Source organism: Natator depressus, chromosome 9 (assembly GCF_965152275.1).
Source record: "Natator depressus isolate rNatDep1 chromosome 9, rNatDep2.hap1, whole genome shotgun sequence".
NCBI lineage: Eukaryota > Metazoa > Chordata > Testudines > Cheloniidae > Natator > Natator depressus.
Window position 1 is genome coordinate 27,949,806 of NC_134242.1, and position 22,526 is coordinate 27,972,331.

The 22,526-nt window shown below is 42.1% G+C and overlaps 1 protein-coding gene across 2 annotated transcripts in view; it reads left to right on the forward strand.

Moving 5' to 3' along the window:
• WWTR1 (WW domain containing transcription regulator 1) overlaps window positions 1-22,526 on the forward strand; it is a 120,218-nt gene that overhangs the window by 78,102 nt on the left and 19,590 nt on the right. For both annotated transcript variants that reach the window (XM_074963787.1, XM_074963786.1), the window contains exon 3: window positions 16,795-17,000. In XM_074963787.1, coding sequence (XP_074819888.1) covers window positions 16,795-17,000 — 206 coding nt within the window. The remainder of the gene's footprint in view (window positions 1-16,794; window positions 17,001-22,526) is intronic.

Sequence of the window (22,526 nt, forward strand, 5' to 3'; positions counted from 1 at the left end):
CAGAGGCTGTGGATTCATACTGACCTAGAGAATTGAGGGAAAGCTGTTGGGAGGTGATAAGAAGTGCTGTGGGTATGCAAAGGTGAAGCAGCCTGGTCTAATATGGGGAGGAAACTAGATGGGTTTCCACAGAAATGGGCCTGGTGAAAATTAAGTTCATGGCAGCCTGGAATAATTCCTCACACATTTTTCCTTATCAAATACAGGATTCTGGCATCACAAATAAACAGATGCTACACAAGGAGCTTCAGAAGATGGAATTTCAGAGCACACTATATATATATTTTAAGGGATCAATTACTGGCAGGGCAGGTAGTTCTGTATGTGCTTCTGCTTGCACTTGTAGAACATTTTTCAGCTGAGCATCTCAGGTGCTGTACACACACAAAGGGTATGTCTATACTACCCGCCAGATTGGCGAGCCGCAATCGATCCAGTCAGGGTCGATGTATCGATAAATTGACCCCTGAGTGCTCTCACGTCAATTCCTGTACCCCACCGCCACGAGAGGCGCAGGCGAAGTCAACGGGGGAGCGGCAGCAATCGACTCACCGCAGTGAAGACACCGCAGTGAGTAGGTCTAAGTACGTCAATTGCATAACTTAGATTGACACTCCCCTCTCCCCCATGTGTAGACCAGGGCTAACTAATTAAGCTTCAAATCATACCTTTGAAGGAGGGAAATAATATTAGCCTTATGGCATGGATCAAGAAACTGAGGCATAGAAAAGTGAAGAGCCTGATTTTAAATTCAGTGTGGTCTGTGAGAGTTCATCACCTTTGAAAATCAGACCCTAAGTGACTCATCCGAGGTTTACACAGCAAAGTAGGTAGCAGACTCAGGAACAAACTCCAGAACTTCTAACTTTTATATCCACACTAACTGTAAGGCCTGGTCTACACTGGGGGGGGATCGATCTAAGTTACGCAACTTCAGCTACGTGAATAACATAGCTGAAGTCAACGTACTTAGACCTACTCACCGTCGTGAGTTGACTGCGGCTGCTCCCCCGTCAACTCCACCTGCACCTCTCGCAGTGGTGGAGTACAGGGGTTGACGGGAGAGCGCTCGGGGGTCGATTTATCACGTCTAGACTAGACGCGATAAATCAACCCCCCTCTGGATCGATGGCTGCCCACCGATCCGGCGGGTAGTATAGACATACCCTTAGTCTTATACTGTGATCATTAGACCATGCTTCCTCTTTGTATGAAAGAGAGCTGCACTAAACTCTGGAGGAAGAGAGCTTCAGAATTTCACTACAAAGAGAGAGAGCTCTTTCCCTGAGCAAAGGTCTACCAGCAAGTATGATCCCAGTGGTCTGAGATGTACAGCTTCAGCAGCTTAAATAAATTGTTCTTAGGGAGTTGAAGACATTATATGTTAAAAGGGTAAATTTTAACAGGGAAAGCAGCTTATACTAGCAATGGCTTATATTACAAAAATACACTTGTGAACTAAAATATTTGGCCTACCACTACAATGTCTGTGGTAACTTAATTTGGGCCTGGTAATAATGTGGTTTATGGTATTTTGCACCTGCTTTAGTGTTTTTAATCAGCCAGGAAGTCCAATCAATAAAAAGCTACAGTAATTCTCTCTAGCACTAATAGAGGCATGAACCAAAGTTTCCATAGCCTGCCGTGATAAAAGGGGGTGTAACTGTGCTATTGTTGAAAATGATGATAAAATGTCATTGCGGTTACACTACCGCTATGGGACTCCAGGGATAAGGCCACACAAACACCTAAGGTTTTAAGACCGGCAAGATGAATTTCAGTGATAGCCAACATAATATTTGGTGTTTTGGAATTGTCTATGTTTAGCCAGACTTAGTTTGCTTAAATCTGGCTAGAAATCTGTAATATTGAGAAGAAGAGTTTGTTTTTTCCCCCATTGGGCTGTATCCATACATCACCAGCGATGTAGAAGTGCTTTCTGTTTCAAATAACTTTTGATTATTGGATATCCTGAAATGTATAGTCAGGAGTCAGATGTGGCTGCGGTGAATAGTGTTAGGAGATGTTTATGGTTAATGAAATATGATTCATATGAGAGGTGGAACCCTTCCTGGAGGACCCCGTATACTACATGGAAATGAGGCGTGTGCAACCCTCCTTCTGGGAAAGCACGTTTTCAGGTTATTTGAAATTAAAACCACCAAGAAGCAATTTAGGCAGATTTAGTACAGACTAGATGAGAGTAATGTATTCCCATTTTACAGAGAAGCAGCTGTAAAGCTACAGTGACTAACAGGAGTTAACTTCAGTAGCATGAACCTGGAACATTCAAAGAACAAAAGACATTCAAAAGACACTAGATTTTTTTTCAAAGCCTATTTTTTTAATTTAAATGAAAACATGTTTCTGTTTGGATATAAGCATTCAAGGCTAGCAACCCAAACATTTCAGCATTGTGCTAGTACAAGAGAACCAGAAAGTGGAATTGACTAGTTCATTTTCCTAGTCCAAACAGAATGAAATGCAAAAAGCAGAGAAACAACAAAAATGAGGAAAATAAATAACATTTGTATAATTATTAATTTTTAAGTAAGAGATGTTATTAGTAATATTGCTAAGGAATTTAAGATATAGTTCTAACCAGCCTCTGCCACTTTAAGACCAGCTGTGCTAAAGAAAAGCCAACACTCCGGGTATTTATTCAGTTATTCTAAAAGATCTGTCAGACAGTTTTGTGTTACATTCAGTTTTGATGCTATACTTGAAGATTGTTTTAAACCTGAAGCAATGAAGACAGGAAAGTGTTGCTAAAAGTACAAATCACAGACCCCTCTACATTTTCAGCTGGAACTGCTGAGAAATTTCTACATGGTCATTCTCAGCCCAGAAAGCTGAGTGAAGGTGCTCTGTGTGCAATGGGATAGTGAAACTTTTTTGTTTAATACTTTACAGATTTTTTGGAACGAAATGCACACTGAACTGAAAAGCAGCATTTTTGCTGACCTTGTTGGAAGGCTAATGCAGTTTCTGGGAAATAAGTGAAACAAGCAGTTCTTTGTTGGCAGGAGCAGAGAAAGAGAGAGAGAGAGGAGGGAAAGACTGGTCTTTTTTTCTTCACAATGTCGTGACTAAGTTAAACTGTAATATGGCTAGATTTTTCTTTTACCTCTGCAGACATATGTTTTTCATCAGACTGTGCTGCGTGACACCTGATGCTGGTGAGTTCATATGGATTAGGCTATGGACTGCCCATAAACAGAGTGGGGGGAAAAGAAATCCACAGCTGCACTCAGATGCTTGACACTGAAATAAATAAAAGTTGGTACAATCAGTTGGACATATATGTCAGAAATAATTTACACCTGCATTATTTGGCTTCTGCTGCTTGCAGATTCTTTTGACCACAAAATGATCTCTGCTTTGCTTATATCCAGCAAAGAACATTATTTTAAAAGTCTCTCCGCCAATGTCTGAAAATCTAACTTACTTATTAATTGGATAAAGAAAATCACATTGGGCCAACTTCAGACCTGGACTAAGTGGCTGCAATTCCATTGACTCTAATGAACTTATAGCTACTTACTCCAGGTCTCAATTTGTCCCATACATTTTGTTCACTTTCATTTAAGCTGGTAAATTGCATAATAGCTGCTCACTGAGCAGGCTTGCATCATTCTTCAAAACAAACTTGTTCATCATAAGAGAGTCAAATTAGAAATGCCACCTTAAACTTCCCTTTTGGAATAGGTCAGGGTAGAATACTGTTGCACATTTTATGTTATACAACACCACTGGATTGCCTGATGAATATCACTGGACTAAAACCAGCATTCATGTTGAGTAGTCTGGTTTATACTTGAATTGTGAGGTTTTTCTTCTTTGTGACCCAAATTCTGTTTCTTTTATGCATAGTAAAACCTTAATAGATCCATAAACCATCTATAAAAAATAAATTTTGTTCTTAAAGTTCATAGAACAAGAATAAACAGTAGGAAATGAACATAAATAAAAACAAAAACTAATACTGTGACAATGAAATCAAGCAAGTACTACAATAAGTGTTTGTATTGTAATATGATTATATCCTAAAGATTAACCATGTATAGAATATACTTGTACTGAAAAGGAGTGATCCAGTGCTGATTGGCATCAAAGGGAGTTTTCCATTGACTTCAGCGGGTGAGATCAGGCCATAAGTGAGAGTGGCATTAAATATTGCCACAAAAGTCTTATTGTAACCTACTTGGTAAAAAAGAGGTCAACTACATGGTTCACATGAGAAAGGAGATAGGAAATCCATAAGAGTTTGGGGTCATTCCAAGAAAAGTTGAATATTAAGCCAAGTTTGATGAAAGACAAGCTGGTTGGACATTTTTTTCAAAATAAATCTCAGATTTGTAGGTAGACGGGCTGTTTATCCATTGATTGGTAATACATGAGAACTGTCTTTCTTATACTGAATTGCCAATGTAATGGGACACTGTCAACTTGAAATCTAGCCAACACCAAACAAATGAGTTCAAAGTAGTTTCAGCTGCTACACCTGCATTGTCCTTCTTCTTCCCACCCCCCTAAAGTTTCTTTCCCCTGTTGATCTGTGGATGACCCTTACAAACAATAGGAGAAACTTGCCATTGAAGTAATTTATGCATGCATGCATGCATGCAGAGATTTGCCCAAGTTGATTTCATTGCAAGATAGGCACCTATTTGACTACACAGGGCAAATCTTGACACTGACTATATACCATGTGCTGTAAAATGTCAAAGTAAACAAACTGACATAATAGAGAGAAATATATTTGTATTCTCTCATCTTTCAATTATAGTAATCTTGGGTTTTGATAAAATAGCACTTAAAAGATTTTTGGATGGAAATGTGATTTTCATGTTGGTGTTGACCCTTTAAAGCAGTGGGAGCCGCGATCGGCCGAACCTCTGGACGCAGCAGGTAAACAAACCAGCTTGGCCCACCAGGGGCTTTCCCAGAACAAGCGGTGTCCCAAGTTTGGGAAACACTGCTTTAAAGGAAACTGCTAACAAAATGCTGGTAATTCTCTGGGGAAGTACTTAATTTGTTATAAATTATCTTATAGGGTATGTCCATACTGCAGTTAGACACCCATCGCTGGCCTATGCCAGCTGACTTGAGCTTGTGCGGCTCAGGCTAAGGGGCTGTTTACTTGCAGTGTAGACATTTATGCTTGGGCTGAAGCCTGGGCACTAGGACCCTGTTAGGTGGGAGAGTCCCAGAGCTTGGGCTGCAGCCCGAGCCCAAATGTCTACATTGCAGTTAAACAGCCCCTTAGCCCGAGTCAGCTTGCACGGATCAGCCATAGGTTTTTAATTGCATTGTAAACATACCCATAGAGATTTACTTTTGGAAGAGTTAGATGTTGTAGACACCATGTCCATTGCAATATTTAATTTGTAAATGTTTGCAAAGATGAGAATCAGCTTTGCTGGTATAGATCTGGTAAAAGTATACACTGGGGTTCATCCAGCAGCCCCAAATAAAATGTTTCCTGGGAATATGAACTTTGACTTTTGCCATAATGACTTGAGTAATTGTTTGTTTAGATTCTTGAAGGTCTAAACAATAGTGAAAGTGACAGGGCAAATACATAATATATTGGGGAAAGTCACAGACGTTGCCACAAGTGAAAAAAGGGAGACGGTTACTTTTCTCCATCATAAGACAAAGAGGAAACTATTCATGATCAATGTGAGCAAACCATCTGATTTTATGGCATACAAAGATGTTTTATATAATAAGGGAAATTGATGCCACCATAAGGTTTTGGATGAAGTGCTCTTTTCATGTCTACTAGAAGATGAATCACTCCATCATTTCTGCTGGCTTTTGCTAGCACAGACTTTAGAAGAGAGGCAGAAAGTGCACAAGGGTAGGTTGAGGCATCAGAAAGCATCCACTACTGTCTCTGCATCAGAGAGATTGTGTGGGGCCAGCACAGCTCAGAAAATTTGGGTGCTGGCCAGGAAAGAAGTCTGGGTGTATGGGGGATGTACTGATTCAATTTATCCTCTCAGAAGTCCCAACTGGCAGAGTCCTTTGCAGGAATTAAAGCTGCCTTCCTCTGGCAGAAATCCCACCAGCCGTAATAGTGGGTGAATCCCACCACAAGGGGCCTCTGAGGTGAGTCTGACTTCAGCATTTGAAATGTAAGGTGGGATTACAGATGTCTCATGTTTTTAACAATGCCCAGCAAGGTTGTGTGGAATGAAGTTTTAATTTCAGATGCAGGTCTGGAGATGGTATGGGGTGTCCTCTGAACGGGTGATAACGGGTGAGAGGGTAGTTTCTCCCATTGGTAAGAAGGTAGAGGTTTTTTTTCCAGTGATGCTGGAGGATGCTTATGTATTATAAGTGAAATGGTTGTACAAAATCCTTTTGTTTGAGAGGTTCTGATTAAAAACATACTGGAAACATCCTTATTTTCCCTTGTTTATTCCAGGGAGATATTTGTTTTGATCTGATTTAGATTTCTGATTTGCTAAAGTTCCATAATGAAAAAGCTGCATGCTGTGCGTGCAAGTTGCACATACATAAAACCTGAGGAGCTAGACCTCTGAGTTGAGTTCACAAAAGTAAGACACAGCATGTCTTGAACTGATTTATGGGACCTCATTCTGATTGCATTTATGCTGGTGTAAATCAGAGGTAACTCTCATGGAGTTACACTGATGTAAAGCTCATTAGATAAGAGTCAGGGCCATATTTGTCTATATATGAACCATTTAAGAATTTGAAGGGAATTTTCTCATCAGGGAAAATTGATTTTCATGTCATAGTGATGTAATTCCCCATTTTAAATAAGACTTTGTCTATGAACACTTGCCAGCAGATACCCTGGTAAAAAGTACAGATAAACAAATGGAAGCTGACATATCTGTTGAGCCTGAGAGCTTAAATTCATAACTAAAAATCACGATCTGAGGCCTGGTCTACACTGCACGGTCAGGTCGACGTGAGCTTTCTTGCATCAATCTAGCTGTGAAAGTGTCTTCACTTATATTTGGCTCCCACCAACATAAGTGACTCTCTGTGCCGATTTAGTAACACCACCTCCTCGATCAGCGTAGAGTCACGGTCGATGTAACTAGGTTGATGCGGTGTCAGTGGAGGCACTGCGTTGCTCATAGAATCACAGGACTGGAAGGGACCTCGAGAGGTCATCTAGTCCAGTCCCCTGCACTCATGGCAGGACCAAGTATTATCTAGAGCATCCCTGACGGGTGTTTGTCTATCCTGCTCTTAAAACTCTCCAATGATGGAGATTCTACAACCTCCCTAGGCAATTTGTTCCAGTGCTTAACTACTCTGACAATCAGGAATTTTTTCCTAATGTCTAATCTAAACCTCCCTTGCTGCAATTTAAGCCCATTGCTTCTTGTCCCGTCCTTGGAGGTTAAGAAGAACCATTTTTCTCCCTGCTCCTTGTAACAACCTTTTATGTACTTGAAAACAGTTATCATGTCCCCTCTCAATGTTCTCTTTTCCAGACTAAACAAACTCAGTTTTTTCAGTATTCCTTCATAGATCATGTTTTCTAGAACTTTAATAATTTTTGTTGCTCTACTCTGGACTTTTTCCAATTTTTCCACATCTTCCCTGAAATCTGGCACCCAGAACTGGACACTCCAGTTGAGGCCTAATCAACATGAAGTAGAGCGGAAGAATTACTTCTCGTGTCTTGCTTACAGCACTCCTGCTAATACATCCCAGAATGATCTTCGCTTTCTTTGCAACAGTGTTACACTGTTGATGCATATTTAGCTTGTGGTCCACTATGACGCCAGATCCGTTTCTGCAGTACTCCTTCCTAGGCAGTCATTTCCCATTTTGTATGTGGGCAACTGATTGATTGTTCCTTCCTAAGTGGAGTACTTTGCATTTGTCCATATTGAATTTCATTCTGTTTACTTCAGACCATTTCTCCAGTTTGTCCAGATCATGTTGAATTATAATCCTGTCCTCCAAAGCACTTGCAACCCCTCCCAGCTTGGTATCATATGCAGACTTTATAAGTGTACTCTTATGCTGACTGTTACTGACTTTCAGGAGCCACTGACAATACCATCAATACAAACTTCCCTGGTGAGGGCATGCTCCGCCGACACAAAGAGCCAAGTGGCACATACACAAGCGATTTAATAATTCTGGTGGCTGCATGCCACCATAAGTGAGGTCAACATAATATTGTCGGTTAGACATGGCCTTAATAAAGACACTGGATGTATGGCTTATTATAACAATCTGTAACTCAGTAACCCTCCTTTTTTGTCCTATGACTGCAGAGGTGCCACTTCACCTTAAATGGTCTCTTAGAATATGTGTTAACTACTGTGACAAAGTTCCTGCTCTACCTTGGTGGGTCTTGCGCTTATTGGCGGATTTGCTCGCCTTGGAGCTTCACGGCAGTCCTCAGCTTGGCCGTTTTTCTGAACCCACAGTCCAGGTCGACTTCTCCTGTGTCTGACCAGGAGTTGGGGGGAACCCGGGCCCACCCTCTACTCTGGGTTCCAGCCCAGGGCCCTGTGGAATGCAGCTGTCTAGAGTGCCTTCTGGAACAGCTGTGCGACAGCTACAACTCCCTGGGCAACTTCCCCATGGCCTCCTCCCAACACCTTCTTTATCCTCACCACAGGACCTTCCTCCTGGTGTCTGATAATGCTTGTACACCTCAGTCCTCCAACAGTCCACTTTCTCACTCTCAGCTCCTAGTGCCTCTTGCTCCCAGCTCCTCACACGCACACCACAAACTGAAGTGAGCTCCTTTTTAAAACCCAGGTGCCCTGATTAGCCTGCCTTAATTGATTCTAGCAGCTTCTTGATTGGCTGCAGGTGTTCTAATCAGCCTGTCTTAATTGTCTCCAGAAGGTTCCTGATTGATCTGGAACCTTCCCTATTACCTTACCCAGGGAAAAGGGACCCACTTAGCCTGGGGCAAATATATCTGCCTTCTATTACTCTCCTATAGCCATCTAGCCCGGCCCTGTCACACTACTTACACTAAACAATCTGCTCCACCTTGTGACACTCTGAGCATCTTTCCTAGATCTGAAGAAGAGCTCTGTGTAGCTTGAAAGCTTGTCTCTTTCATCAACAGAAATTGGTCCAATTACTTTACCCACCTTGTGTCTCTTATATCTTGGGACCAATATGGCTATAGCAACACTGCAAACAACCTTCTATATCTGACATTTTCAATGTGTCTTGCGAGTTATGACTGTGGGAAAACTGTATGCCTGTAGAACTGATAGTTATGCTGATACATAATTATCTCATCCCCATTTCACAAGCAATGTAGGCTGGAAAAACGGACTTGTCTGAAGACTCAAACTGACCTACAGGAATAGTTCCAGGTGTTCCAGAACTTGGAGGCCCTTCTTAAGACCTATCCTAGGAGTGACAGTTCTAGAACAGCACTATTTCTCTGTGGATCCAAGTTCTGCCTGGCAAGGACCAATGTTCCAGCAGAACTGAGATCCAGAGAGCCATCTATGGAGACGGCCCAGAGAGCACAGGCAGTGGAGTGGTCCTACCTCTCCCTTGTTCCTGGCTGTATTTGAAATCAGTATTGTGTTGTTTTGTACATTATAGGCGTGATCTAAGATGCTTCCCTAAATTCAAACACAAGAGGCAGATAATGGCTGGAGGACACATATTGCAGTGAAAACACAGAGTCAGCTGGGCCCATGAGCAAATCACAATATGAAGCAGAGTCAGTTGGCACTTCCATCTCCTTATCTAAGGGAAGAAAAGACATCCCCTCCTGCCTCCCACATCCAGGCCCCAGTGGTTTTGGTTGGTAGACACAGCTACAGTCACCAGAGGCCCAGACACCATGAGAGGCTTATCTTCTCTCCTTTTTTAGAAGCCCTTTCCTCCTTGGTCTGATGCTGCCTGTCTACACCTAACCTACACAATGTTCTAATATAAAGGGCTCTCATATAAGATACTACCATCTCCTCCAGTGAAACTTTCAAAACTTTCCTTTAGGTAAATCATTATGTCAGATTCAGCTGATAGGAGTAGTTTATTGTTGGACGTAGAATGACTGATTTATTGTTTTGTTTGTTTATCAGAAAAATAATCATATGCTGTGTAGTGTACTTAATTATTCATGGGTCAAACAGTGTCATGTAATTTTTTATATTCCTGTTTAAACTGTTCACTGCACTAACACCAGCATCCAAGTCCATGCTTATAGTATGTAACAGTAATAAAATTGCTGGAAAGCAGAGGAAAGAAAGTACATTATAAGTTGTACATTTCAGTGACCTAATTCGCAAATACAGACTCAGTATTCAGAAGTGACTAGTTTAAGTGACTATTTTACAAAAAAAGAACCGATTTTCCATTCCACTTCCATGAAGCGAAAGACTCGGATCTGTTTTGGAGGGATGAAGGGGGTCATAACACTGGGAGGTTTACCTCCACAGCATTGTCCTATTCTTCCCCTTCTCTCTGTTCTAACCCCAGAGAAGCCCATCTGTGGTGCAAAAAGAGTATTGAGATCTGCTAGAGGCAGGAGAGCTGTGGGCTATAGAATTTCTGGTGTGGACAGCACTGTGTGGGCAGGAGAAGTTCTCCTGCCGACATAGCTTCTGCCACTCGCAGGGGCTGAAGTAGTTAAGCCGATGGGAGCGCTCTCTCCTGTCAGCTTAGAGCAGCTATATTAGAGAGCTCTGCGCTGCGGTAAACTTTCTAGTGTAGCTGTGCCAGTAGACATCCATGACTAACACATTCCATAAGACTGCTACAATTCAGGCTGTCACCCTGCTCTTCCCTCAGAGAATCTGCACAGGCAGGATGTTTGTCTAGTGATATTTTCATAGCCTTTTTCAGTCTCAGCATTTTACATTTGTCCCATTGTTTTAAAAGTTTTGCACTTAAGAAGAATCCCATATATTGTAATTTTCCTCAAGAGATCAATGATGTTGGGCTTGATTTTCCTCTCACTTAGGCCCAGATACTGCAGAGATTTAAACACATGCTTACGTACATATGGGAAGTTAAGTACTTGCATAACTGTTTGCAGTATTAAGGACTTATCCCAGTTTTACATGATGTAACTCAGACTTCAGTGGAGTTATTCCTGATTTACATAAGAAGACAATCAGATCCTCTATGTCTTAGGCCTTGTCTACACTACACAGTTTTGTCAACAAAAGCCGGTTTTGTTGACAAAACAGTGGACGTGTACACACTGCAATGCTCCTTCTGCCAGCAAAACTCTCCTGCTTTGCTGACAAAATAAAGCCACCTTGAAGAGAGGTATAGAGCTTTTTGTGGCAAAGTTATATAGACAAAGTGTCAGTGTAGACACTGCACTTGGTTATGTCATTGTAAGTGGCCTCCAAGAGGTGTCCCACAATGCACATCCTGACCTCTCTGGTCAGCAGTTCGAACTCTACTGCCCTGCACCCAGATACACAGGCATCCGCCCCTCCCACTTTGAAGGCCCGGGAATTTTTGAAATTGCACTTCCTGTTTGCTCTGTGTGGCAAGCTCACATCGCATCTTTCCAGCTGACCAAGGCAGCTCCATGCAGCAAACGCTCTCCCGCTTGGAGCACACCTGAGTTGTTGGATCTGCTGGTAATATGGGGAGAGGAGGCTGTGCAGTCCCAGCTCCGCTCCAGCCGTAGGAACTTTGATACATTTGGGCAGGTTTCCTGTGGCTTGTTGGATAAGGGCTAAAACCGGGACACGTGTCAGTGCCATGCGAGGATAAAGGAGCTGAGGCTGGCATACCAGAAGGCAAGGGAGGCCAACTGTGCTCTGCCACTTTTATAAGGAGCTGGACGCCATCCTTGGCGGCAATCCCACCTCCATGAGCCCCATTAATACTTCATTGGGATTGGAGGTGGCAGACAGTGGACTCAACCCCAAGGATGAAGTCTTGGACGAGGAAGTCGAGTTGGAGGATGATGTGGAGCACGCAGCAGGGTCTAGCCAGTCCCAGCAGTCTGTCTCTAGCGTGCATGATGCAGGAGAGGAGAGCCCTGGTAAGTGACCTTTTTGAGTTGATGCTGCTTGGTTATATGAGGTAGGGCTGTCCTTTGCTCTGGATATTCTAGAAGTGGGAGAAGGGATAGAAATGTACAAGACAAGATGTGTTTCTGTGTGCTCCACATTTCCTTGTGCAGCTAAGCAGTGCATTAATGCACACTGAGATTTCACTGGAATCTTCCAGAGAGATCTCTAGGAAACTTTCCTGAAGGTACTCGCCAAACCTCTGCTGAAGGTTCCTTGGCAGAGCTGGTTTGTTCCTTCCCCCGTTGTAGGAAACTTTCCCGTGCCAATCGGCAATCACTTGTGCAGGGACCAAAGCGGCACACAGGCAAGCAGCATAAGGACCAGATCTGAAGCCGCACGTGTGCAGGAGATGCACCCTTGCTAACGCTCAGGAGTGAGATATCTGCTTCAATGACCCCCACCTGTGAAAAATGGTGGCAGAATTTACAATATTGTCCTTAGTCACCTGCAGTGATCCCCTTAAAAAACACCTAGACCCTTTGCCCTATCTTGAGCACCGAATCTCCCACTGCTCCCCCTTTTCCTCCCCCGGCCAAACTCACTGTATTTGCCGAGAACACAGGGAGTGGAGAGAGACCCTGAAGGAAAAATTTAAAATAGAAAGACAGGAGAGAAAGGAGCACATTGTAAAGGGTCAGGAGTGGATGATAAAAGTGATGGAGGAGCAAACAGAGATGTTGAACTCCCTAATTACGCTCCAGGTAGAACACATGCAGACTCGCTTCCCCCTGCAGCTGATACAGAACTGCTTTCCATGTCCTCCCCAAACTCCTCCCACACATTCCTTGCAACTTCCCAGAACGTCTCAGTAGCCCATTCACTCCACCCCTTCAGACAGCATCCAAAATGATAATTGGACTTACACACAGCTATGAGAGCCTACACTGCCCAGCCCTCTTATCTCTCTTCCCACGAAACCTTTTGTGTGCGTTGTTAACTGATATTAAATAAAAACAAACTCTCTGAAAGATAACCAATCTTTATTTGTCTCCTACAGGTAGTGGTTGCTGCTGGGAGTAATACATAATAGCAATTTGATCATTTGCTGACTACAAATTCTGGTCAGGAATCATCAGAATTTTCATGCAAGGCAGCAAGCTAACAAAAGCATGGCAGAGTACTGTACTGAAAGACACATTACTGGTGCTCATTGGCAAAATGTCGCTTCAAAGCCTCTCTGATTCAGATAGCCCGCTGTTGTGCCCCTCTAATAGCCATGGTATCTGGCTGCTCCAATTCAGCAGCCAGGCGATCCACCTCCACGTTCCACCCTGGGGAAAATTTTTCACTCTTAGCCTCACAAATACTATGGAGCACTCAGCAGGCTGCTATGACCATGGGAATATTTTCCTTATTTAGGTTTAACCTGCCATAAAGGTAGCACCAGCATGCTTTTAATATGCCAAAGGTGCATTCTACAGTCATTCTGCACCTGTTCAGCCTATTGTTGAAGCATTTCTTGCTGTTGTCCAGGTTTCCCATATAAGGCTTCATGAGCCATGGGACTAAGGGGTGTGCTGGGTCTCCCAGGATCACTGTGGGCATTTCAACATCCCCCCACTGGAATCTTCTGGTCTGGAAAGAAAGTTCCTGCTTGGAGCTTTCTATACATGCTAGTGTTCCTGAAGATGGATGTGTCATGCACCTTCCTGGACCACCCCGTGTTGATGTCAGTGAAACACCCCCGGTTATCCTGGGATAGCTACCCACCGTGCACTGCTCTCACTGTTGATGCAAGAGCACCAACTGTGGACACATACAAGTGATGTAATTAAACCAGTTTCTGATCGTCTGGGTAACTTGCCTCGACAAAACTGTGTAGTGTAGACAAGGCCTCAGAAACATAGTTTGAGCAGTGCTTGCTGTTTTGCAATAGTCCCTGTTGCTCATTCTATCTTTATTGTTATCTACAATACTGAAAGACCAGATACGCTGAAGGTCAGACATCCACATAATATAAACTCATCCTGGTCTGAAGACAGGAAGAGAAACCAGTTAAAATTTTGGCTTTCTTTGTGATAGGAGCAACAATGAGAAAAAGATAAGAGATAAAAATCCCTGCTCCTTTGGAAGGAAAAACTTCTTTAACATTTTCCTTGTAAGACAGTGTTCTGAGATTAGGGGTGTTCTTGTTTGGAGAGGGAAGCTTGTCTATTTGGGTTATTCCTTACTTAAAAGACTGGCAGTGGAACAGTCCAGAGACGGTCAATAAACTTCGTGGCTGCCAACCATTATTCAATCTGGATTCAGACAATGCATGTGGAGAACTTTATTGTTAGTTGTTATTTTGGTTCATTGGTTGGCTTTTTGTTTTGTTTTTGTGGGGACAGGGGAAATTAAGTGCACTGTTTTAGCGCTCATGAAAAGTATTGGATTGACAACACTGGAAACTGAAGTATTCCACCCATGGATAATATGGAGCACAAACCCATGGATAATATGGAGCACAAACAGTAGTGCAGGCTTCCCTACCTACGTGGGCAGTGTAGACACGATTTATCACCAAGGGAGAGCTCTCCTGGTGATTTAAAAAAAAAAAATCACCCCGAAAGAGCGGTAGTAGCCACGCTCCCAGCGATGAAGCGCTGTCTATACTGGCGCTTTTCAGCGCTAAAACTTTTGTTGCTCAGGGGGATGTTTTTTCACACTCCTGAACGACTAAAGTTTTAGCACTGAAAGTGGCAGTGTAGACACAGCCTAACACTCTGACCTGTCTATTTCTGGTGTTGTTTGGGGAGCATTCAGTTAGTTTCAGTGGAGTTAAATCAATTTTAGTTGAAAAAAGCTTCCCCTCCTCACCTTCCGTCTGCAGAGCTATCCTCCAAAGGCAAATGTTTTGAATACTCCATCAAGGGCGCGGTTTGATGAGTCTACTCCAAATCTGAATGCTCCCACAGATAAGATTTCAAATGTTAATAAAGTTTGCTGAGGAGTATCTAGATCTTTTTTGTAAGACATTAACTATATCAGACACTCTGTACATACAACCCAAAAATTTTGAAAGATTTACATGTGCCTCTGTTGTAAACAGATCTAAATTAGTCTTTGTAATCTCTAATTTATTATACTTTTCATTTTGAAAAGAGTCTAAGGGCTTGTCTACACTTACAGTGCTTCATCGATGCAGCTGCACCACTGTAGAGTTTAATGAAGATGCTACCTATACTGACGGGAGAGCTGCTCCCATCTGCATAGATCTCCACCTCCCCTTCCATCGACATAGCACTGTCTACACAAGGGATTATGTCGGTATAACTGTGTTGTTCAGGAGTGTGGATTTTTGACAACTTGGAGCTACATAGCTATACCAACATAAGTTTATAGTGTACACCGGGACTTAAATTGTGAACTTGAAAGTCAGTCTTATCTGATTCAGTTGACCTTATGTAGTTACACCAGTGATGAATTTGGGCTATTCTGTTTAGTAAAAACTTTTTAAAGTCTGCATTTTGAAAGGCACATGGAATCCAGTTTATTCCTGGTATATTCTCTCAATGCAAGGTGTGTTTTCCCTCCTAATTTTGCTAAAGAGATTCGTTTAATGTACCAGCAACTTGTAAATTACACTGTTTTTCTATTCATAACAGTTCTCATACTATAAGCACAGATGGCTAACTTTCCACTGACTGCAGCCAAAAAACAAAATGGCTGATGCCATGTGGGAAAAAAGAGGTACTCTTTGTTCAAAAGGCACAAAAACATCTGTCAGGAAAAGTGGGCAACAGCGAGCTGATCTGTATTTATTACTATTTCTTTGTTTTTTTATTTATGAAAGTCCTCATGATTCAGATTAACTCTGTTTGCACCATATTTATTATTGTTTCACCTACCTTGAAATGTGAACTGTAAGAGCTTTAATAAACGCACTAAAAGGCTATCTAGTTTCATTGCAACTCTTGTTGGTATCTGGTATCATCCTCTGTTGAACTAATTTTGTTACTTCTAAGAGCCAGGCTTGTCATTGGTTCTCATCATATAACACTCCCTCTCTCTATGATACTTTATGGCCCCCATTACCTTAGTATCAGTGTGCCTCACAATCTTTAATGTGTTTTATCATTACAATGCTCCCGTGATGTAGGGAAAAGCTATTATTTCCTATTTTACAGATGAGGCTGAGAGAGAGTAAGGCTTGAAATCAATGGGAGTTAGGAACTAAACACATGTGAGGATGTGGGCCTAAGTCATTTCTCCAAGGTCACACTGGAAGTCTGTAGTAAGGCAGGGAATTGAACCTGGGTCTCCTGCATCACAGGCTAGCCCCCTAACTGATGGGAAAGCATTATCTCCTCTAATGATGTACAGAAGTTCTTTTTCCACCAGTTGTGGAAAAACACCACTGTTACAAAACTGTCAAGACCACTGACTCATTCTACAAAAATTCAGTTAGGTTCGTCAATAAAATAAACATCTAAATAATGAAAATATTTGAGCCAGGTTATTACATGCTGTAGACTTAGTCACGTACAAGGGAATGTATTGAATTTTTAAAAATCTATATACCTTACTATATAACATTAGATAAGTATTGGAACATATCAGGGCTTACCCTAAACTGAACTTTTGGTTTTGAATCTTAAACGATGACAACTAATTATTAAATAATTACTTATGTCAAATCTCATCAGAGGGAGTAGTTGCTATTTATCTATGTGTGAACAATAACTGTACACTGAATGCAGACGGAGAACATATGTACTGTGCCCTCTGTTGTCTTAAAGTAGAATTCAGACACTAATATAACAGGTCTAATCGTTTTCTTTCATAGTAATGAATCACCAACACCAGCAACAAATGACACCAAGTACAGCCATGTCCCAGCAGAGCCATCCTACCCAGAACCCCCAAGGTGGGTTGTTGAACATGCCCAATGCACTGACTACCCAGCAACAGCAGCAACAGAAGCTGAGGCTTCAAAGGATCCAAATGGAAAGGGAGAGAATTAGGATGCGCCAGGAGGAGCTCCTGCGACAGGTACTGTTACTCTTTCTGCAAACATTTTTCATTTGATGCATCAAATTATGTTTTTTTCTATGCACAAACAGCAAACAAGTACAGGCGGAATTAATTTTTCTTTTCGATAAAGAGAACAAAAAAAGAAAATAGTCTTAGCGAGTACACGATGTTTGTGTTTCTTTTCACAAACTGCACTGAACAGAACGCAAAGTGGCTACTTATTTCTGCATCTAGCAGCCCTTAGAAATGTAAAGGTGCAGTATACAGAAAAAGAAGAAGTCCTGACAGTTTCATAACTAAATACACAATAGCTATAACAGCAGAGAGTACGGATCAAATTCTGCTCTTTTGCAACTGTGTAAATCCAAAGTAACTCTGTTGATCTCAGCTGAATTTACACTGATTTGAGTAAAAGCAGAATTTGGCTCTAGTTTAACACTGTGGGCCAAATCTTGGTCCCATTAAAGACAGTGGCAAAACTCCCAGAACTTGTACCCAACAGTCTGTCTTAGAGGTTTGGGGCCAAATTTTGTTACTGGTGGCATTTTGTCCTTTGATTACAGTACAACTTTGAGTTACATCTCACATGAATGTGGTCTGGCTGGTAATTTTTCCAGGGGCAGTGAGGTTTTTTGGTTGTTTTTTTTTGTTCTTTTACATTTTGTGTATTCTTATTTTTAAGGCTCAGTTTTATAATGACTCATACAGTACAAATAGATATGTAGCTTCCTTTTCACTGCTTTAAGGAAATAAACAGTTTTAACAATTGCAAAGGATGTGTTCCTTCTGTTAGGGAGTACTCTGCTGATGATGTTATGTTTTACACAGTATATTAATCAACTTCCTTAGGGAACACAGTGTGAATTGAGTACGTTTTATTGAGGATATTATGGTCATAGACTGTAGCCTTGTATATGGGCAGTCAGAGTTCCAAACATGTCAAAAAAATGCACTTTCACCAAAGAAAAATCTTAGAAATCTATTGCTTTAATTATTATTTCATGACTACAGTCTTCTTGACTGGGGCTTTGTGCCTAAACACATGTGGTTATTTCAGGGTAACATTTGTTTATACTGTATTCTAAATACAGTATCACATTTCTTGGCAGCAAATAGAAGTATGTTTTCTCTTACGGTATTGACACCAATTGGCATAATATTTCTAGTGTTTTATAAGTATACTATAAATTGTACCAGTGTTTGTTTGCTTGTGATAGTCACTATCACAATATAATTTTGACAGTCCTTATTTTGATATTAGATATTTCTTTTATAGTGATTGGTGCAAGTAGCAAAGAGGAGCTCAAATCAAAATTCCTTATGTAAACACCCCTAGTCTGTGGCAGAATCTGGCCTCTGACTGTCTTGCCACAACTAAGTGGACAACATTGATCTCTACTTTTTTTTTTTTTTTTTTTTTTACCTAGGGAGGTGAATTAATGAGGGAAGATGTGTTAGTGATGACAATAGACTGGAATGTTTAGAACATATTGTGGGGAGCAAGGAGCAAAAGAGTCATCATGTCTTTGAAGCTTTTAAGAGGGAAACAGAGATCTGGATTATCAAAGCAGATGTTACCAGAAAGGGATGTTCGCCTGCCCATGTAGGACCTAACTTATTTTAGGACAGATGGAAAGTTTCCTCAAAGCCACAAATTAACAGCAAGCTGGTTCGTTTCTCCTTGCCAATATGTGGCAAAAATGTAATGAATAGTGATTACCTCCTTTTCCTCTGTTAGCCTCAAAGTGGCTAGGAGCATTACTGATAAAAGGAATAAGAAGTTCAAGGTCCTTCCAGAACATTTTACCGTGTATTTCTGCCATCAAAACTTTGGGACATCTCCAGTCTGGAGTTCTTCTTTCTTGGAGTCTTATTTAGGTTATCACTGTAACAATAGTATCTACAGATGAATTGCAAAGAATCAACAATTTTCCTCTATTTGGGGATTTCCCATGGGTAGCTGTTAGTGCAGATTTTGGCTCAAAGTTACTGGTTCTGCTATCAAATACTGGTGTTCTGTACCAGCACAGGAAGGATTACTGACATAGTGAGGAAGGACACCTATTTTAACTATATGATGTAAAGAGTAGAACTGGACAAATATAGCATAAGAGAATTTGCAAATACCCTTTCTAATAAAACGTGCTAATTTGCTTCACTAGTGTTTACAACTCCTTTCATCCTCTTTTCTGCAAATTTGTATGAACACATTTAAACATTTTTTTTAAGATTGCATCAAAACACTTTGAAACTTTGCATAACACCGTCTAGCTACATTTGTAAAAAACAAGAATAAAAATCAAAGATCAAAATGCAATCCTGTTATAGGCCTGGATCCAGCAAAGCACTTAAACACATGCCAAATTTTAAGCATCTGAATAGTTCCAATGCCTTCAGTAGAACTACTGACGTGTTTATAGTTAGGCATATGCTTAGGTGCCTTGCTGAATTGGGGCCACAAAGCAGAGACAACTCCACTGAAGCCAATTGAATTTCACCTGCTTATGCCAGTACTGAATTTGGCCCTTAAAGTTTAGACCTAATCCTGCAAACATCTTGTACCCAAATTCTACTCTCACACCTCAGATAAGTCCCTTTGATGCTAAAGTACGTGTGTGGCAAGCGGCAGGGAGTCGTCATATGCTTCTTCACAAGTATGATGAAGCACTAGGTGTAGTCCTCCACACTAAGCAGTCTGCTCCACCCCCATCCGCAGTTCCACTCCACTCCCAACCCAACCCCAGCCCCAGACAGAGCTGTACCCTGCCCCCAGCTGCAGCTCCGTTCTGACCCCAGCGCAGCTGGCCCCAGTCAGAGCTCCATTCCACCCACTGGTCCACCCGCAGCCCAGCTCTGCCCTCATTCCCTCTCCACCCTCAGGCCAGCTCTGCCTCTAGCCCCAGCTCCTCCCCCATCCCCAGTTCTGCCCCCCAGCTTGTGCGCCTCTTCTGAGCCAACTGTGCAGTAATGGAGGGAGGGCGCAGACAGATCCCATTACTGGTAAGGGGAGGCATGACAGGAAAAGTTTGGGCACCACTGCCCTAGAAGATAAAGTCTAAAGAAAAAAAAAATGTATCTTTGCAATCTATAGCTTGTAGTCTTAATAGACAGGAACTTTATGAACTTCCTGTCAGCAGTCATAGCAGTACTGAGGCCTAGCAGGATGATGGAGTGTAGCAAACCCCTGAGGGACTTCATTGTTGACACATTGTTATTCCTATCCTAATCCTTCACTGCTGCTTTTGCTTTTTTTAATGCAACCTGTCTAAGGAAAAAATGCTGAGTAAGTGTATGCGCTTGCTGCTAGGCGACCGAAATGAGGTGAAAAGGGTTTGGGTGAAAGGGAGTGGAATTCTTTTGGCAGGTCCCTCAAATCTCCTTTCAGCTTGACAGCAGCTGCTGGCTGGCTGGCTCTTTCCAGTCATTCCTGTCTCTGCAGCTGCTCTGCTGGAGAGACACACCCAGCAGTGAAGGAATACAGAGTTCTAGGAGGTTTCTAGTTAAGAGTGTTTGTTTTTCCCCTCCCCTTCGTTTTAGTAGGTGAAGGCTAGCACTTGAAAAAGTAACAATTCTCTTTCCTTCAGCAAATGAATGGGGAGCTGAGCAGTTGATGTTTAAGAAGCGTTCTTTGTTTCATAAAGCACAATGTGACTCAGTTTTCATTTGAATCTTCCCTTGCCTTGTCATTTCAGAAGCATTTCATTTTCCCAATTTCTTTCCCTCTGATTATTTTTGTCAGTCTTGCAGAGAAAAAATGGCAAACCAGCCTTTCTAAAATCCCTTGGAGATGGAAGTTATTAGAGGAGCTGTCAGTGGGAAAGGTCTGAAAGGGTCACACAAAGAAAGTGTCCTGTTTCCATTCTCTCTTTATGAGCTGAATGGTTGTGTAAGAGTGTTGAACTTCAGAAACTTTTCACCTTGTCATGAAGTGCAGGGGAAACCAAGCCAAGGTCGTGTTTCCCATAGGGTTCATCCCAGATGTCACCTTCATGGGTGCAGAGGGACCAGCAGAATTCTGCAGTTCTAATTCAGAAAAGGGAAGGTATGGGGAGCCTGAACAAGGGAGAAGCAGCATGGGGGAGGATCCAGATGCAGATCCACCAGCATTTTGTCCTTGTGGGGGGAGCTCACTGGCTGCTGGGCTCCTAGAGTCCTGGGGCTGCAGCAACAGTCCAAAGGGAAGGATTCCTTTTCTCCATTCCCTGTGAGTATACCCAGTGCACAGCCTGGTCATTAGCCCTATGTATTGAAAGCACACACAATGTCTAAATGCTCAATTTTCTATCATAAGTGAGAGGAGCAGCAGGAGAGGAATTATAATGACTAGCAATATAAAACCAGTCTCTCTTCCCATTCTGAAAGGGCAGTTTTGAAGCTGAGCATGTGCAGTAAGATATTTTTCAGGAAGGGTTGCAGGAAATGTGACAGTGGATCTCTAGAATCCTTTGGGATACAGTTAAAAGGAGGTTTACATCAGAAGTATGTACAAATACGATGAATAATTCAATATGCTGCACCCCTTTGAAGCCTATAAAGATTTTGGCAGCTTTAGCAAATACCCACCGAAGAAGCAGGCATTTTGACAATGTTGTAATCTCAGGATACTGCATTTATTTTTCTTTTTGTTTCCACTGATTCCCCATCCTCTTCCCTTTTTGACAACATCCACTGCAATGCCAGGCAGATTATTATGGGCATTCACTTCTCTTTGAAGTGAATGCCAAAGGCTGCCTGAATTGGTCAGCAGGAGGAACTCCTCCTTCGGCTTTTTACTGTCTAGAAAGCTAGAGACCGACAACATGTGTCTCCAAACCTGTCATCCACATGGCACTGGAACAGCACACTGCCAGGCACTTCAGTTATAAGGATGCCTAATACTGTGTTGCAGGGCTAGATAGTAACTAGTCCTGCAGTGCTGTACAAAAGGAAGGAAGTGGCAAAGAGTCCTGTGGCACCTTATAGACTAACAGACGTGTTGGAGCATAAGCTTTTGTGAGTGAATACCCACTTCGTCGGATGCATGTCCGACGAAGGAAGGAAGGAGCATCAGGAGCCTTTTCCCTTGTGCCCCTGTGCATTGTTCAGGAAGTCATGGTCTTTGTTGCATTATCACCCAAGGAACAAGAGAATATATCATTGACAGCAATGCTTATAAGGGGGCCCCACACTGCATCCCCTGTACCAGAAAGCAGAGTTGGACCAGAGCAGGGAAGGAGTAATGATGATAATGAAGCTAGTCACCTTGATTTCAAGGACAACATGGACAATCAGAGTTTGTACTAATGGGACATTGCATGACTCCATAGAACAATTCAGGAAGAACAATGTTGATAGCACTGGCCAAAGAGCCATTTGCCTAGTTGTGTTGATTGAGCTGCACGTTGTTTCCATGCCTGACGCAGTGTTTCCAGCAGCTCAGTGCGATTCTTCTCAAAAGTGTGGACACCCACCCTTAAGACATGGTGTCATGGAATAAGATCCATCACCAGTTGCTCAATGGTCGAGTCAGAACTGTTGGTTTTGCACAGATTTTGTGTCAGGGTG